Source organism: Podarcis raffonei, chromosome 16 (assembly GCF_027172205.1).
Source record: "Podarcis raffonei isolate rPodRaf1 chromosome 16, rPodRaf1.pri, whole genome shotgun sequence".
Classification (NCBI taxonomy): domain Eukaryota; kingdom Metazoa; phylum Chordata; class Lepidosauria; order Squamata; family Lacertidae; genus Podarcis; species Podarcis raffonei.
In genome coordinates this window covers 4,976,562-4,995,570 of record NC_070617.1, presented here as the reverse complement: position 1 = coordinate 4,995,570, position 19,009 = coordinate 4,976,562, and the positions used below count along the sequence as shown (strand labels likewise).

General features: G+C 45.9%; 1 protein-coding gene across 1 annotated transcript in view; it reads left to right on the top strand.

Moving 5' to 3' along the window:
- Positions 1-2,879: 2,879 nt before the first annotated feature.
- The window catches only part of LOC128404268 (uncharacterized), a 29,760-nt gene continuing 13,630 nt past the window's right edge, over positions 2,880-19,009 (top strand). Inside the window, exons 1-2 of the mRNA XM_053369762.1 lie at positions 2,880-2,999; positions 3,188-3,317. Of these exons, the coding sequence (XP_053225737.1) occupies positions 2,880-2,999; positions 3,188-3,317 (250 nt within the window). The remainder of the gene's footprint in view (positions 3,000-3,187; positions 3,318-19,009) is intronic.

Sequence of the window (19,009 nt, the reverse complement as noted above, 5' to 3'; positions counted from 1 at the left end):
AAAGGGAGAGGAAACTTTGTGTGTGTGTGTGTTGTTTGCTCTTAAGTGTTTGTGCTGGATAATTCAGCTGCTGTCTGTCCGGAACTAGATATGACATAGCTTCATTGTTTAAGGAAGAGGCTGATTGCTAAAGCAGAAAACACCTGCAGGAGTTAGAGGCTTCTTGGAGGAAGTGAAATCCTTCTCCTCTTCTTCTTTTCCCCCCTTCCAGGAAATGAAGTAAGCCAGCTAATGAAGAATACACATTTTGCTCACTTCCAGATTAGAGACCATGCCATTTGACAGACCTGCTGCCTGTGTTACCCAAGAACATAAGAAGAGACATGATGGATCAGGCCAATGGGCCATCTCGTCCAGCATTGCGTCCTCCCAGTGGCCACCCAGGGACTCCCAAGAGAAATCTGCAAGCAGGACATGAGCGCTTAAAGCCCTAAACGGCCTCGGCCCAGTATACCTGAAGGAGCATCTCCATCCCCATCGTTCTGCCCGGACATGAGGTCCAGCACTGAGGGCCTTCTGGCGGTTCCCTCATTGCGAGAAGCATAGCTACAGGGAACCAGGCAGAGGGCCTTCTTGGTGGTGGCGCCCGCCCTGTGGAACGCCCTCCCATCAGATGTCAAAGAGATAAACAACAACCTGACATTCAGAAGACATCTGAAGGCAGCCCTGTTTGGGGAAGTTTTTAATGTGTGACATCTTAGTGTATTTTTGGTCTTTTGTTGGAAGCCGCCCAGAGTGGCTGAGGAAACCCAGCCAGATAGGCGGGGTACAAATAATAAAAAAGTATTATTATTATTATTATTATTATTATTATTATTATTATTATTATTGCCCTTTCCCCTTCTGCCCTCTCCAGCAACTGGTATTCAGAAGCACTGCTACCTGTGACTGTGGAGGCAGAGCCGAGTCATTGTGCCCAGCAGCCAGCAGTAGCCTTCTTCCCGAAACTGTTTGATCCTCTTTTAAAACCATCCAAGTCGGGGGCAATCACCAGGCCCTCCTATTTTCCAGGGACAGCCCCAGATTTACAGAAGCCATCCCAGTTTCTGATTTGATCCCGGAATGTCCTGCTTTTGCTTAAAAGTAAAGGTAAAGGGACCACTGACCATTAGGTCCAGTCGCGGACGACTCTGGGGTTGCGGCGCTCATCTCACTTTATTGGCCGAGGGAGCCGGCGTACAGCTTCCGGGTCATGTGGCCAGCAGGACTAAGCTGCTTCTGGTGAACCAGAATCTACTTGCACTTTGACGTGCTTTCGAACTGCTAGGTTGGCAGGAGCAGGGACTGAGCAACGGGAGCTCACCCCATTGCGGGGATTCGAACCGCCGACCTTCTGATCGGCAAGTCCTAGGCTCTGTGGTTTAACCCACAGTGCTACCCGCGTCCCTGCTTTTGCTTAGGTTGTCACTATTTTCATCAGAGAAATGTTGGCGAGTATGGAGTTATGTGACACCCCCCCCCAAGCCAAGGAAGGTAAAAAGGGAAAGGGAAAGGACCCCTGGACAGTTAAGTCCAGTCAAAGGTGACTATGGGGTTGCATTGCTCATCTCGCTTTTCAGGCCGAGGGAGCCGGCGTTTGTCCACAGACAGCTTTCCGGGTCATGTGGCCAGCAGGACTAAACCGCTTCTGGCGCAACAGAAGACCGTGACGGAAACTAGAGCGCACAGAAACGCCATTTACCTTCCCGCCAGAGCGGTACTTATTTATCTACTTGCACTGGCGTGCTTTCGAACTGCTAGGTTGGCAGGAGCTGGGACAGAGCAGCAGGAGCTCACCCCATCGTTGGGATTCGAACCGCCAACCTTCCGATCGGCAAGCCCAAGAGGCTCATTGGTTTAGACTGCAGCGCCACCCGCATCAAGGAGATAAGTAACCAAACAAGCTAAGGAGATAAGTAACCAAACAACCTTTAGAAGGCATCTGAAGGCAGCCCTATATTGGGAAGTTTTCAAATGTTTTATTACGGTTTTATATATGTTGGGAGTTACCCAGAGTGGCTGCAGCTGCCAGTCAGAATTACTATTATTATTATTATTATTGACTTTGATGTCCCTATTTTCATCGGATAAATGTTGGAGGGCATGCATCACTTCCTCCTGTAAGGCGATGAGTCTTCTCTCCACTGGAGAGAATATGCCCCTGTAGCAGGAACCCCCCCACCCCAATCATTCTGTTTGTACAAACTTCACACACACACACCCTCACACACTACATTCGCCACATTTCTGTTATAAATTCATAGAAAATCAACCATACATCGGATTTGCACTGTTCCATTTTATTTTACTCCATATGACAAGAACTATCAAAGGGGGGTGCCTTGGTCCTGGTCAGCCATAATCCCTTCACCGTCTCAGCACATCCACAGGAGCCCTGCCCAGTTGCTATGCCAACCCTGATGATCCCAGACAGAAGACAATCAAGATCACAAAGAACTTGCATATGGGAGTGGATTCAGCATGGACTAAAACAATGGACAATGATCAGATCTTCCCTCAGGGGGCAGGAAACTGCAAACTCCCCTTTGTCTCCTGGAAGTGACTCATGGGGAGGGGGGAAAGGAGGAACCAGCCAGGTGACAAGACACTCAGGTTACCACCAACTCCTCCCTCAACCCCTCCTTTCTGTAATGTATGCATGATGTTTCTGGGGGTGGGCTTGACCTAGAGGAGGGGAATTTCAAAAAGTTTTTATAAGACCTTGCACACTATTTTTCTGGGTCTTTCCTCTCTCTTGCAAGTGAGGGGAACACCCTGTTGCAACAGTTCAATAAAGGCCAAGCCTACAGGCTGCTGTTTTGCTCCAAGTTATCCTGGTTGGTGTCTTTACTTTTTGTCCAAGGGAGCCCTCGGATATTTCCGGCAACAGTTTGGCGACCATGCTCAGGGACACTTGGTTCTCCTGCGAAGGTGAGGAGGGAGATAGAGGGGATCGGGCGCCACTGGGCAACCTTAGCCCAGGGATCCTTCTTCCTCTCCCTGCCTCCTCTTTGTGGGCGGTAATCAATCGTCACCAAAAGCCCAGCCAGGGGGAGCAAAGGCAAGGTCAAGCCGGCTAGAGGGAAAGGATCCCGGGATCCGCGGGGGACATCTTCGAACGTGAGTATAGTTTGAAGTGAATACACTGGGAGGGGGGAGGTAAAGTAGCGTCTCCACGACAGCCAGACTTTCCTTCTTTCATTTCTAGCGTTACCCCTCGGAGTCGGCCGGGAACGCCTTAGATACTCTCCTTTCCTCCCCCGATTCTCCCCCTCGGAGTGTGGCCAGGGAGATCGCGGAACTTTACTGTCAGACGATTACCCCTCGGAGTCGTCCGGGTACGTCTAAAACTTTCCCTTTTCTCCCAATTTCCCTTTCGGAGTGTGGCCGGGGAAATTGTGACCCCTTTACTGTTTTCCGGCGTTACCCCTCGGAGTCGTCCGGGTACGCCTATCACTTTTCCTTTCTCTTCCCCAATTTCCTTTTCGGAGCGTGGCCGGGGAAATTGTGGTACTTTGTTTCCAGCGTTACCCCTCGGAGTCGCCCGGGAACGCTAATTCTCTCACTCTCTCCTGTTCTCCCCCGTTTTCCGTCTTGGAATTGAGTCCGGGAAAGCGTGGCTCTTTACTGTTTCTCTGACGTCCCTCTCTCGGAGTCGTCCAGAGGCGTCCTTCCGATCTCACTCTCTCCTTTTCTCCCCCGTTTTCCGTCTTGGAATTGAGTCCGGGAAAGCGTGGCTCTTTACTGTTTTCTCTGACGTCCCTCTCTCGGAGTCATCCAGAGGCGTCTTTTCAAAAGTATTTTAACGCAAGGTCATTTGCTTCCTTTCGAACCTTGGGTGTTTTCTCGGACCCCGATCTGGCACGGCATTGCGCAGGCGTTCAGTAGGGGTCCGAACTTAGTCTCAAAGGCTAGGCAGGAGGCTGTCGTGGGTGGTAGAGGGGGAATTGGGGCCCCACACTAGGACTAGTTGTGTAAGCAGTACTGAGGCAGAATTTCAGGATCCGTGGTTGTGTAGCGGGTAGAGAGAGAGACCCGTGGTTTTAAGGCTGATGTTTGAGGTTTTATAGATGATAAGTTATTTGCGGTTCGTTGATAGGCAGGAATTGAGTTAAAGAGATAATCAAAGGTACCTTAAATACTGAAAGAATATTATTTTCTTCTTTCTACCCTTTCCCCCCTCTTTGTCTTCCCCCTTGTGTGTCCATTCTTTCTGTCCTTTTCTGTCCTTTAGACTAGAGGGAAATGGGAGCTCACTAAACACCCTAGCTGGACTCCTCCTGGCAACAAAACTTCCATGAAGCCTTTTTGCCCCAGAGAGGATTCTAATACGCCCCTCCAGCTTGTCATCTCCAGTTGGAAAAAAAAAATAAAATAAAGGGGCAAAATGGTCTTTCAAGTACAAAGTACGAGACCGTTGTAACTTTTAGTGGGTAGCTTAGGCCCACCACCTGGGCCACCTCAGGGATCCTTCAACACAATCAGGGTGTGAACCCTTAGGGAGAGCTGAACATATCAAATTTGTGTTGTTAAACTATAAAAAAAAAAAATGAATAAGAGATGTACTCAAAGATTTAGAAATATTTAAAGGGTTTGTGTTTACATTGGCTTCGGCATCCACAGACTGTTCTTAAATGCACATAGTTTTTAAAATTGCAAGCTTGCTTCAAAATTTTAAATCTAAGGAAGCCATGTTGGGCCTTGTCAACCTGAAACAGGACAAAATGGAGAATGAAGTGTGCAAATGTTTGTTCTTTGAGAGAAGCTCTAAAAGAGAGTTTTCCTCCCAAGTGGTAAAATCCTGTATACGTGCTACTTGTGTTCTGAAAGGAGGATTACCCCACCTCCTTCCTCTAGTTTAAGTGAGGAGGGTGATTTTAAGTCTAATGGTAAATGATGTTTGACGTAACTTTTGAGTTTGTGAGCACACCTGTGTTCCAGTCTATTTTGGAATGTGAAGTTAACCAAATGTTTCTGCTGCAAAAGCCTAGCTGAGCACAATTGCTCTCTCAAGCTAAAATGCAGTGTATGTATTTCATCAAGCATGTGCCTATGAAAGTATGGTGTTCCTTCTAAGAAAAATATGTGAGTCCAGTTTTAACTTTGATTTGGTTGGATAGAAGAGTTATTGTAAGGCTCCTGATATCAGTCTCTATAAGACTTCCTGGCCTCTTTTCTCAGAAAATGCCCCCCCTTGTTTCATTCTGTCTCTTTCAGTTTTTTTCTCCCTTCTTACTTCTGTGCCAGGTAAATTTACTCCCGAGTAAGCTTCCTTTAAAGGAAACTGCAAAGAGGGGGGAGCAATCTTTCCTAAGGTACCCTGCATCTCACTTTCCTATGTGTAGTTATTTTTTTTTTAAAAAAAAATTAATAATAATAATCTAAATTAGGCTTACTATTCCTCTGCAAGTTCAAAAAAAAAATTGTTCACTTTTGTATTCCCTTTAAATCAAATCTATGGCTGTTTTAACTATGCTTAATAAAAGATCCTCTCCCTATCTTAGGAAAAAAAAAACTGTTCACTTCAATCTTCCTTTAAATATCATTTCACTAGGAACTTGCATTCTTTAGTCTAAGGAAGTAAACTCACTCAAACTATCTCAAGATCTGCTAAAACGGTTCTGTGTAAAGTTGGGTACTTTTATTTTCCTCTTCATTAGTACATGATAGGAGCATAGATGTTTCCTTTCTCAGTTGTAAATCTGTACTTAAATGGGTATGTCTCTTTGATAGTACAAATCTTGCTGTGAAATCTTGCTGTAAACCCTATATTTTGGAGGGTTGGACTAGATGACCCCAGGGTCTCTTTCAACTCTCCCAATTTGTGGCTGTGTGGAAGGGACATGTGTCTGCAAGCATTGGAGGGTAATTCTTAAATTCTGGTGTGGTGATGTAGTTGAAATTCAGCCTAGCTTTGCTCTTTAGTTTTAAAAGGTGAGAGGTGAAGCCTTGATGTTTTTGAAGCACAACTGGTAATATCAAGCATTTGAGTGATTACAGTGTTTATCATTTTGTCTACTATTTAAAAATCAGACTTCAAAGTCAATTCAAAGTTTAAGCACATAAAAATACATATGCGCCTTGACCAATCCTGTAAATAAAGGGCAGAAATATATATATATATTTTGTCTGCAAATGGTAAGGCTGAAATGACTGAGAATATTAAAAAAAAAAAAAAATCCTATGAATTTTGACTCTCTGGCCATTTCCCCCCATATATAAGGGCGTGGCATTGTTCCGCGAATGGCCAGAGGGATATTGGCCCTTTCCTGTACATAAGGGAAGCAGTCCCTTTGCTTCGGCTACAATTGCTAGCTTTGGTGAATACTTGAATTGCTGAGTTTCTCTTTTTTGTTTTAAAATCTAACCCTATTTTAAAATCTACTCCTTACCCTCACCTTCCCTTATTCAAATGGTAATTTAGCCAAAAGATTCAACATTTTCAATAGTATAAAAGGTTTACTGAGACATGAACTCTGTACATGCACAGAGGCTAGATCACCTTTAAAAAAAAAAAAGCACAAAAGAGAGAGAGAGGAAGAAGGGGGGGAACTGTAAGGGGGAAGAGGAGGTTTCGAGAGCTTGGGCTGCAGGGACAAACTTATCCAAATTTCCTTATGTAAAACTTGGAACCATTGAGGGAAATCACCCTTAATGTGTCTTTTGCTCCAGGGGCTACGGAAGACAAAGGGTTAAAACAAAAAAAACAAAACAAAACAAAACAAAAAAAACCTAGCCCATCAAAAGTCAAGAGCTTTCCAGGTTCCAAATCTTAACATGCCAAATTCTTTTCACAGGTAAACATCAAAACGCTCCCACTGTGACTAGTCCCCCCCCCCACACGGGATTTAACTTTTACAACAGGCTTTGTGTGCATTATAGGAACAGCATTCCTGACAGAGATTTTCAAAGAAAGAAAGAAAAAATTTTGTTTCCCCCTTTAAAACAGGATACGTGAACTCGGACCCACATAAGCAAAAAGTTTAATAACTTGCCAATTGTATTCAAATTAACAAAGGTTTTGTCCCTTCGTTTCTTCCACAGCCAAACTAAGTGAAGGAAAGCAAACAAACTTGGCAGATAATAACAGTAATTATATGGAAATGTGATAATAATATTGGAATGAATGAAATGCTTAATCCGCTAAGATTTTTATTATTTGCAGCTTCCCACGTAAATTGAAGGACATCCTTTTTTGCCTTTTGCCCCTTCTAACTCTGTCTTTAAGTCCTGCCCCTTACAGGATATCACTTCTACAGATGTGTTACTACAGATCCAATGAAAAGCTTCGCCACCACAAGACTATTACCTGCAGCAACAACAACAGACACCAAAGTTTTCAAAGTGGCCACAGCAATTCCTTTCAAAGGGGAAGTGGGGCTGACAAAGGGGGGTGGAGTAGAATTCTAAGGACATCTTCTCACTTTTGAACCTCAAGACTGTGCTCCAGGATTCAAAAGATACATACATAAAATATCACAATTGTCTCAAGATATGCAACTGATACTTAATTAGTTTGTTTTGTATTATGTGTTATTATGTAGGAATGTTGAAATGTGTCTGACAGTGTGTTATTTCCACAAATGGGGGGGGGGCTATTTTTGTGGCTATTTTTGTGTGTAATTGTTTTTATGTTTAATGTCTTATTCCTTACAACCCAGTGGAGGATTCTCATACATTTTATGCTTTTTAACAGACCAGGCTATTATGTAGTCCAATGTTTAGAACTAGATAAATTTATAACCACATTTAGTTGTTTCACCTGGCACTCTGCCAACTTCCCTACCCATTTTAAAAATGTGCTAAAACTCGCTTAACCAAAGAGAAGCTGATAAGATACATGAAAGTGCATATGCTTTGGTTTAGCAGGAATAATCCCTTATAGAGTTAAATTGACTTATTTGGACAAATGCCATCTAAGTATGGTTTTGTTTTAACAGATTGGTTTGAGAAGTTGGGAACCATGGGGCAAGATAAATTCAAATTGGACTCATTTTGAATTGGGCAAGTGTATCCAGGCTGCAATTAGCTTTTTGGTCCTTAAAGTGCAAGTGAGCAACTTCCCATGACTGCAAGACCAGAGCCTATAATAATAAAATCCCATAGAATGGCCAAGGCAAGGACATTTCCCTCATGACGTGCCCAAACCTGTGCCAGCTGGGGTGAGTGCCAGGCAACATGGTTAATATGAAAGCCCTAAGTGGATTCACCAGGGATTGCCACTACTGTGACACCAGGCCGGTGTGAGACCACAGAAGAGCTACCTTGACACCTGAGAACACAAAAATGGCGGGGGACAAAGCAAACTGCATTTTTCAGTCATTAGTGGACCTTCCTGCTAAATGTAAAGCATACGCCACTATTGAGAAAATATTTCTTCCAAGGTACAAGAATGCCACAAGTAACTGAGCAACAAAATATTCATTTTACGTGATATCCTAAGTCTAACTATGTGCACTGTTACACCATTATATTTCTATGCAAATATCCTTAAGAAGCATGACATCCAAGTCCCTTTCAGGTACACATGGAGACACGCATCTGGGACGGAGAATAGCAGGTTAATATTTACCACCTTAAATTGTGCGGAGAAAAGGATTGCAAAGTAGCCACCTTTGCAATCTTATCTCCGAAGGGGGGAACTGTAGCAGGAACCCCCCCACCCCAATCATTCTGTTTGTACAAACTTCACACACACACACCCTCACACACTACATTCGCCACATTTCTGTTATAAATTCATAGAAAATCAACCATACATCGGATTTGCACTGTTCCATTTTATTTTACTCCATATGACAAGAACTATCAAAGGGGGGTGCCTTGGTCCTGGTCAGCCATAATCCCTTCACCGTCTCAGCACATCCACAGGAGCCCTGCCCAGTTGCTATGCCAACCCTGATGATCCCAGACAGAAGACAATCAAGATCACAAAGAACTTGCATATGGGAGTGGATTCAGCATGGACTAAAACAATGGACAATGATCAGATCTTCCCTCAGGGGGCAGGAAACTGCAAACTCCCCTTTGTCTCCTGGAAGTGACTCATGGGGAGGGGGGAAAGGAGGAACCAGCCAGGTGACAAGACACTCAGGTTACCACCAACTCCTCCCTCAACCCCTCCTTTCTGTAATGTATGCATGATGTTTCTGGGGGTGGGCTTGACCTAGAGGAGGGGAATTTCAAAAAGTTTTTATAAGACCTTGCACACTATTTTTCTGGGTCTTTCCTCTCTCTTGCAAGTGAGGGGAACACCCTGTTGCAACAGTTCAATAAAGGCCAAGCCTACAGGCTGCTGTTTTGCTCCAAGTTATCCTGGTTGGTGTCTTTACTTTTTGTCCAAGGGAGCCCTCGGATATTTCCGGCAACACCCCCAAATAGTGAAGTAATAGTGCCACTGTATTCTGCTCTGGAAGTAATAGTGCCACTGTATTCTGCTCTGGTCAGACCTCACCTGGAGTACTGTGTCCAGTTCTGGGCACCACAGTTCAAGAAGGACATTGACAAACTGGAACGTGTCCAGAGGAGGGCAACCAAAATGGTCAAAGGCCTGGAAACGATGCCTTATGAGGAACGGCTAAGGGAGCTGGGCATGTTTAGCCTGGAGAAGAGGAGGTTAAGGGGTGATATGATAGCCATGTTCAAATATATAAAAGGATGTCACATAGAGGAGGGAGAAAGGTTGTTTTCTGCCGCTCCAGAGAAGCGGACACGGAGCAATGGATCCAAACTACAAGAAAGAAGATTCCACCTAAACATTAGGAAGAACTTCCTGACAGTAAGAGCTGTTCGACAGTGGAATTTGCTGCCAAGGAGTGTGGTGGAGTCTCCTTCTTTGGAGGTCTTTAAGCAGAGGCTTGACAACCATATGTCAGGAGTGCTCTGATGGTGTTTCCTGCTTGGCAGGGGGTTGGACTCGATGGCCCTTGTGGTCTCTTCCAACTCTATGATTCTATGATTCTATGATTCTAATATTGATTTCTGGGAACTCTGAATAGAGAGCTGTGCTGCTTTTGCACTGAGGTCTTGTTTTCAGGCTGTGATAGGAATTTTATGGTCTTAGATATATGGTAATGTTCATAAGTGTACCAACCAAGCACATACATAGATCAGCACAGGAAGGCCAACCTGGAACCATTTTGATTCCTAAACTGAGCAAATGTTTTCTCTGCAAGGTCAAACTGGAAAAGCCTCCCCATTGTCTTTTCCTTCACAAATCCTGTCTTAAGGGTATGTCTGTGTTTGAACAGGGTGTGAGCCTGTGACATGGCCCAGGAACTAAGTATTTATCACTACAAAAGAATGGCCAGGCTCCCCAGGCAATCCAATCAAGTAACCTGCCAGACAGGAGATAAACAACAACAGGAGAAAAACAGTATTCAAATTTCTGTTTTAGACCGCCTTTTCTGTGATGTAGGTGTGATGTATCTGAGGGGTGGTCTTAGGTTACACCCCTTCTGTGATGTATGTATGATGTTTCTGGGGGTGGTCTTGATCTACAGGGTGGCAATTTCAAAAGTCTTTATAAGGCCTTGCACACCATTTTTCTGGGTACCTCCTCTCTCCTGCAGGTGAGGGGAGCACTCTGTTGCAACAGATCAATAAAGGCCAAGCCTACTGGCTGCTGTTTTGCTCCAAGTAATCCTGGTTGGTGTCTTTGTTTTTTGTCCAAGGGAGCCCTCGGATTTTTCCGTTAACAAGGCTTACCATTGGAGCATCTGGTTAGCAACTGTGAGAACAAGACACCGGGCTACAATGGGCCCCCTTTGGCCTGATCCTGCAGCAGCCAAGCTCTTCTGATATCCTCACCATGCTCTTTCTGTCTGTCTGTCTGACTCATCAACTGCAGTTCCTCTTCATATGCAGATTACTGAGATGGTGGAGAAGAAACAGCTCTCTCATTTCTGGGTACTTCCTAGCTGCTTAGCAAAGGGAGGTACTTTGCTCCCTTCAGCTGCACAGAATATTATGCTTTTAAAATGTAGTCTTCATGGAACAACCACCACCTTTGACTTTCAAAGTTGAAAGCAGGGGCTGTCCCAGAATAACTGAATGCGTCACAATGGAGAATGCATGCAGAACATAATGCTTAATGTAGATCAAAATCTTTATTTCACCTGAAAGCATGCAGCGAAATTGTGGGTAATATAATCTGCATATGTGGTCCGAGAAAGCTAAAGCCATTTAAGAGCATTAGAGCGGTACCTATTCATCTACTTGCACTTTGACGTGCTTTTGAACTGCTAGGTGGGCAGGAGCAGGGACCGAGCAACGGGAGCTCACCCCGTGGCGGGGATTCGAACCGCCGACCTTCTGATCGGCAAGTCCTAGGCTCTGTGGTTTAACCCACAGTGCCACCAGCGTCCCTATTTAAAAGTTTATTTGGGGGCAAAACTAAATTTGGGGGCGCTGGGCGAATCTTTGCACCCCGGCGGCACATATCCTAAAGATGGCCCTGGCCACAGCAACCTCCTGGGGCAGCAAGCTTCAGAGTTTAACCATGGGCTGTGTGGAGAATGACTTTCTTTTACCTATCCTGAACCTTCCGACATTCAGCTTTATTTTGTTATTCCCGGATATACTTATTTTACTTTTAAAAAGGGGGTTGGGAATACTTCAGGTCCAGTAAATGGGCAATATTGTCAATAGTTGGAGACGATATTGTAATGGAATATCCAAAGTATGGGAAGGGGTAGGAGGCTGGGCGAAATGGAATCGATTTACAAAGGTTTACTTAAGGTTTGCAGGTTTTATTCTTCCTTTCTATTTGTTATGGCAATTGAAACGTTTATTCATAACTCTTGCATTTTTGGATAGCGGGGTTTCTTTCTAAAGTTGTTTTCAAAAGTATATAACACCCCAGAGTGAAGATGATTACTCTTCCTCCAATATATTTGCACTGCAAAGGTTGGATGGCCCAGAAATTTTGCACCCATCACCTGACCTCTCCAACTTAGAATCATAGAACTGAAGAGTGGGAAGGGGACCCAGGGGTCATCTAGTCCAACCCCCTGCAGTGCAGCGATAGACTTGGTACCATCTGGATATTTTGGGTGACAACTGCACAGCTATGGTGTCCGGTGCAGGTGGAAATTGTATATTCTTAAACCATCTGAAGTCTGAATGGCATCTCTTACTATGCCAGAGCTGTCTAACTAGACCTGTCTGAGAGCAATTCAACGTTTTTTGCTATCGTTCCATGACAGCCACCTGGGGGCTGAGCAAATACCATTAATTTCACAGTTTGCAGAGTCATCAGCAAAGCAGTTTTGTAGCTGTCTTTATTTTTTGGAGATGGGAGGGGCTGTTTCTTTGGAGGTGGGGGCATCTGGTGCTGTTAAGACCAGCACTATCTGTCTAGGACCTAAAGGTAAAGATAAAGGGACCCCTGACCATTAGGTCCAGTCGCGGATGACTCTGGGGTTGCACGCTCATCTCGCTCTATAGGCCAAGGGAGCTGGCGTTTGTCTGCAGACAGCTTCCGGGTCATGTGGCCAGCAGGACCAAGCCACTTCTGGTGAACCACAGCAGCGCACGGAAACGCCGTTTACCTTCCCGCCGGAGCGGTACCTATTTATCTACTTGCACTTGACATGCTTTTGAACTGCTAGGTTGGCAGGAGCTGGTACCGAACAACAGGCGCTCACCCCGTTACGGGGATTCGAACTGCCGACCTTCCGATTGGCAAGCCCTAGGCTCTGTGGTTTAGACCACAGCGCCACCTGCATCCCTTTGTCTAGGACCTAGGTGCTTCCTTTATCCCACCCCTCTCTTAACCCCAACCTTGCTCATGTAGAAGTTGTGAGCAAAGAAGAATTAGATTGGGGAGCGGCACCCTATAAGTCTCTAACCTTTTCTTCCCGCAAAGAAACAAATCCTGTTAAAAGCAGCCCTGTCTCCTGAAACTTCCTTCCCTCCAGCGTGGCGCATAAGAACATAAGAAAAGCCTGTTAGATCAAGCCATTAGCCTGAAGTAAACAAAATCTGCCCTTTCTCCCTTATGGGGTATCCAAGAGCCCGTATAGAGTCCTTAAGTGAGTTCCCTATCAGTAGGAGAAAATAACAGAGGCCAACCAGAGAATATTGAAAAGCAAAGCAGCTAGTAAGCCTGATCACTTCATTTTCAGACCACACATGGAATACTGTGTCCAGTTCTGGGCACCACAATTTAAGAAGGATAGTGACAAGCTGGAACATGTGCAGAGGAGGGCGACCAAGATGATCAAGAGTCTGGAAACCAAGCCTTATGAGGAACTGTTGAAGGAGCAGGGTATGTTTAGCCTGGAAAGAGGAGCGATAGTATAGCCATCTTCAAATATCTCAAGGGCTGTCACACGGAAGAGGGAACAACTTGTTTTCTCCTGCTCTGGAGGGTAGGACTCGAACCCGTGGCTTCAAGTTACAAGAAAGGAGATTCTGACTAAACCTCCGGAAAAACTTTCTGACAGTAAGAGTTGATCGACAGAGGAACGGTCTCCCTAGGGAGGTTGTGGGCTCTCCTTACTTGAAGGTTTTAAAGCAGAGGTTGGGCGGCCATCTGTCATGGATGCTTTCGATGAGATTCCTGCATTGTAGGGCGTTGGACTAGATGCCCCTGTGGTTCCCTCCTACTCTACAATTCTATGCTTCTCTGAGAGGGCAAGATTCCAGTCCTCATGGTTCCAATCAAAGCACTGAGTTAGGCAAGAGCAGAGGAAGCAGACCATTGTCCCATGTATCTCAGCACTGTCTACACTGACTGGCAGCAGCTCCCCAGGATTTCGAGGAAGGAGACATTCTGTGCACAAAGCAGGTGCTCTAACCACTGTGAACTACAGCCCTTCCCTGCTACGTAGGTGATGGTTTTTTGTAGCTCGATTCTATTTTGGAAGGTGATTGCATCACACCCTAATTATCAGGCGAGGAGTTTTAAGGGACCCAGAAAGGAAAGAACAGATGAATGAGTTTCCTGCTGGAACTCGTCTCAGTCGCAGAGAATACCAAAAATGTCCCGAAGTGTTCTATGCGCCAGAGGAAACGTCTGAGGAAGGATACTGTTTGGATTCTGTCTGCAGCTGCCACGTGAGAGGGACGGCCGTGCATTTAGAAAAGGGGAAAGAACCTCAATGTACGATATAAAAGGAAGGAAACTTTACAAACCTGTGGCTGGCAGCCAAAGGAGGCTGGGGACTAAAGAGCATTTCCTCACTTTCATCCCCATCTGACAAGCATTTTGTAGTCAAAGCATCCTGAAACCCCAACGCCCAACTGGCCCCTTCCCCAAAACTTGGGCACATACCTATGGTGGCTGTTTTGATCCCTGCCTGTAAATCAGGGGTCAGCAACGTTTTCAGCAGGGGGCTCAACGACTGTCCCTCAGACCTTGTGGGGGGCCAGACGATATTTTTTTTTGGGGGGGATGAACGAATTCCTATGCCCCACAAATACCCCAGAGATGCATTTTAAATAAAAGGACACATTCTACTCATGTAAAAACACGCTGGTTCCCGGGCCGTCCGCGGGCCGGATTGAGAGGGCAATTGGGCCGCATCTGGCCCCCAGGCCTTAGTTTGCCTACCTATGCTCTAAGCGATCTTTCCTTGGCTCAGCCAAAAGGGGTCTTTGCCTTGCCCATCACTAGCCATCAAAATCCCATTCCCTCTCCTGCCTCCTGTGCTGTTGTGGCGAATAAATAGGATAAAATGTGGGCTTAGCATCTAGCCAGAGAATTGTAGAGTCGGAAGGGACCCCGAGGGTCATCTAGACCAACCCCTGGCAAAGCAGAAATCACAGCTGGCAGATGGCCACCAAACTTCTGCTTAAAAATCTCCAAGGAAGGTTTGCCGCCTCCTGACAGAGTCCATTCCACTGGCAAACAGCTCTTACTGTCAGAAAGTTCTTCCTGATGTTTAGTCAGAATCTCCTTTCTTGTAACTTGAAGCCATTGGTTCGAGTCCTCCCCTCCAGAGTAAGAGGAAACAAGCTGGCTCCATCTTCCATGTAACAGCCCTTGAGATATTTCAAAATGGCTATATCTCCACTCAGTCTCCTCTTTTCCAGGCTAAACATACAGTGGTACCTCGGGTTACAAACGCTTCAGGTTACAAACACTTCAGGTTACAGACTCTGCTAACCCGGAAGTAGTACCTCAGGTTAAGAACTTTGCTTCAAGATGAGAACATAAATTGTGAGCCAGCGGTGTGGTGGCAGCTGGAGGCCCCATTAGCTAAAGTGGTACCTCAAGTTAAGAACAGTTTCATGTTAAGAACGGACCTCCAGAACGAATTAAGTACGTAACCAGAGGTACCACTGTACCCAGCTTCTTCAACCATGTTGTAAGAATTTTAAGGTCTCAAATATAGAATAAATATTCATAAATGCACGGATATCTAAATATATGAACCGTGTGTCTGAAATAGCACGGGAGAGCAATCCTGAAGCCATTTTGACTCTCCCAATGACCTGAAATATTCCTCTGCAGTAAGGGAGGCAAATGGGGAAAACCTTCCCATTGTCTTTTTGCTCGCAAATCCTGTCTTAAGGGTGTATCTGTATGAGAACAGGGTGAGCCTGTGACCTGGATTCGGGAATTAAGAGTTAACCATCACAAAAGAATGGCCAGGCTGCCCAGGTAATGCAACCAGTGACCATTATCAGGTATCCTGGCAGACAGGATTTCTGCTGTAGACCGCCTCCTTCTGTGATGTATGCATGATGTTTTAGGGGGTGGTCTTGGACTACAAGGTGGACAACTTCAAGAGTCTATATAAGGGCTTGTTCAGGGTTCCACCTCCCTCCTGCATGTGGTGAGTAGGGACCCTGTTGCAACAGTTCCTTGAATAAAGATCAGGCTTACTAGCCACTTTGCTTCTCAATATACTCTGGTTAGCCTCTGTTATTTTCTCCTACCGATAGGGAACCTTAGAACGACTCTATATGGGCTCTGGAATACCCCATAAGGGAAAAGGGAACAGTTTTTTCTTATAACAACCGTTCCTCATAAGGCTTGGTTTCCAGACCCTTGAGCATCTCTGTCGTGCTCCTCTGCACACGTTCCAGAATGACGTTGGATAGAACATTTCTGGAGCAGTGGGATCTGCTCCTCTCCCCAGCACACCCATGTTTCTTTAGAGGGAAATGAGCTGGTTTTTCAAGTTTGATGCTGCACTTGGATGAGAACAGCACCAATTGGCTAACACCTAGGAAGTCACGAAGGCGCTTCCTCCCTATCCAATATCAGACTCTTTAAAATGATTCTCTCTCTCTCTCTCTCTCTCTCTCTCTCTCTCTCTCTCTCTCTTTCTCTCGTTCTTTCTTTCTTTCTTTCTTTCTTTCTTTCTTTCTTTCTTTTTTGGCAAACCCTGAATGTGTGCATGTGCAAGCAGACAAATGTGACGCCTGGGCATGGGCAAAAGGAGATGATCTCCATGAATTCAATGATGGAAAGGAAAGGTTTTCGACTTACTTAGCATTATAAATTATCTGCATATTTACATGTCTATTATAATTGCTCACTGTATTTTATTCATTATTATTTATGTTTCATTATAGGTTATTATTTCAGCATTCTAACTTATTTTATCCAACCTTAACAAGTAAAAAGACACAAACAGAACCCAAGACCAAAAGAATAGAAAGGTTGTCTCAGGCAGAAGTGTGGCATTTATCAAGGGTGCCTCTATCTGGTTTGAGGCGCAGGGCCTTGAATGTACCTGCGGTCTGTTTCATCCGCATAGATGGACAACTTCAGCCTAAATATAGCTCTGAAATGGCAGGCTAGAAGCCTGGTTTCCTGTTTTCAGCTTGGGGGGGGGGGAGAGACAGATGAAAAAGGCCATCAGAGAACAAACACACTCCTGTGCTTTTCTAGGTAAGCCTAGCCCAAATGATTTTTGGCATGGGGCTAGTCCTCATGAGCTTTGCCAAGCTGGCAAGTTAGTCTGAATCAGGGGTCGGCATCTCAGATGATGGCAACTATAAGGTAAAGGTAAAGGACCCCTGACAGTTAAGTCCAGTCGCTAACGACTCTGGGGTTGTGGCGCTCATCTCGCTTTACTGGCCGAGGGAGCCAGCGTTTGTCCACAGACAGTTTTTCCGGGTCATGTGGCCAGCAGGACTAAGCCACTTCTGGCGAAACCAGAGTAGTGCACGGAAACGCCGTTTACCTTCCTGCCGGAGTGGTACCTATTTATCTACTTGCACTGGTGTGCTTTCAAACTGCTAGGTTGGCAGGAGCAGGGACCGAGCTCACCCCGTCACAGGGATTCGAACCGCCGACCTTCCGATTGGCAAGCCCAAGAGGCTCAGTGCTTTAGACTACAGCGCCACCTGCGTCCTGATGGCAACTATAGCTCACTCCTATTATCATCTCTGGCCAATTGGCCATGTCATCAATTGGGGAGCTGAACAACATCTGGATGGCTGGAACAGATTGTAAGCCTGTGGCTCCTTCTTTCCAAATCCTGTTGTTGCCTTTGGCATCTGACTATCTTGGGAGACCACAGAGGAGTGTGCCTTTGCGGGTGAAGCCAAACCATTGGAAGTTTGCAGCGCCTCCTGTGGCTGTAGAGACCAATAGGGGAGAGACATGTTTTGTTGCAGCTGGGGCAGATGAAGGCGTCCAGTTGTGCTGCTGCAGATGCATCATGGCCTTTCTTCTGTCTGCGCTCATCCCAGCCCTCATTCCTCCTCCAAGGGGGAACCCCTGATTTAATAGTGTTATAAATGAAGGAAGTTAGAAAGGAGCAGTGTGACATTTCCTGGAACCTTAAGGATCGCAAAAAGTGTGTCTCTTCTGCAGACCCTCCAAGTGTCCCTGTTTTCCAGGGACAGTCCTGGATTTACAGAAGCCGTCACAGTTTCTGATTTGATCCCGGAATGTCCCACTTTTCATTAGGGCATCCCTATTTTCAACAGAGAAGTGTTGGAGGGTATGGAGTTATCCGACCCCTGAAGGCAATCCTGTATAGGGAAGTGTTTTTTAAAAACAGTAAGTATGTGTTTATCATGTTTTTATGTATATTGGAAGCTGCCCAGAATGGCTGGGGCAACCCAGTAAGATGTGTGGGGTATAAATAGTAAAATTATCATTATGGAATGGGACATCCCTGTTTTCATCAGATAAATGTTGGAGGGTATGCTTCTGCAGTTAGAGTGTGATGGCCTGGGATTCAGACTCAGAGGCTGAACCTGAGGAATCTCAGCCTGCACAGGAGTCCCTGCCTCCAGAACCAGCTGAGCCGGGGCTGGGGCTTGAGTCTGAAGGGTCCTCACCTGTGCTGGATCCTCAGGTGCAGGCACCAGCTGAGTCTGCTGTGGCTCCTGAGGTGATGGAGGACCCATTGCCTGCAGGTGCTCCACTCTCAGCCCCGTCAGGGGAGGCTGAGGTTGCCTCTGGGTCCAGTAACCCTCCAGCCTCTCCTGAGCTGCAGAGGCTCAGGGCAGAGAGGCGGAGGGAACTAAGTTCCCGCAGGAGGAGTGCTCGCCTCCAGGCCAGAAGAGGCTGGAGGGTTACCGCACATTCTACTCATGTAAAAACACACTGATTTAGAAGGCGATTGGGCCGGATCTGGCCTCTGGGCCTTAGTTTGCCTGCCTATGATTGTTGTTTGTTGTTGTTGTTGTTTAGTCGTTTAGTCGTGTCCGACTCTTCGTGACCCCATGGACCAGAGCACGCCAGGCACCTCTGTCCTCCACTACCTCCCGCAGTTTGGTCAAACTCATGCTAGTAACCTCGAAAACACTATCCAACCATCTCGTCCTCTGTCGCCCCCTTCTCCTTGTGCCCTCCATCTTTCCCAGCATCAGTGTCTTCTCCAGGGAGTCTTCTCTTCTCATGAGGTGGCCAAAGTACTGGAGTCTCAGCTTCAGGATCTGTCCTTCCAGTGAGCACTCAGGGCTGATTTCCTTCAGAATGGATAGGTTTGATCTTCTTGCAGTCCATGGGACTCTCAAGAGTCTTCTCCAGCACCAGAATTCAAAAGCATCAATTCTTCGGCGATCAGCCTTCTTGATGGTCCAGCTCTCACCATATGATTAGAAGCATGCAATC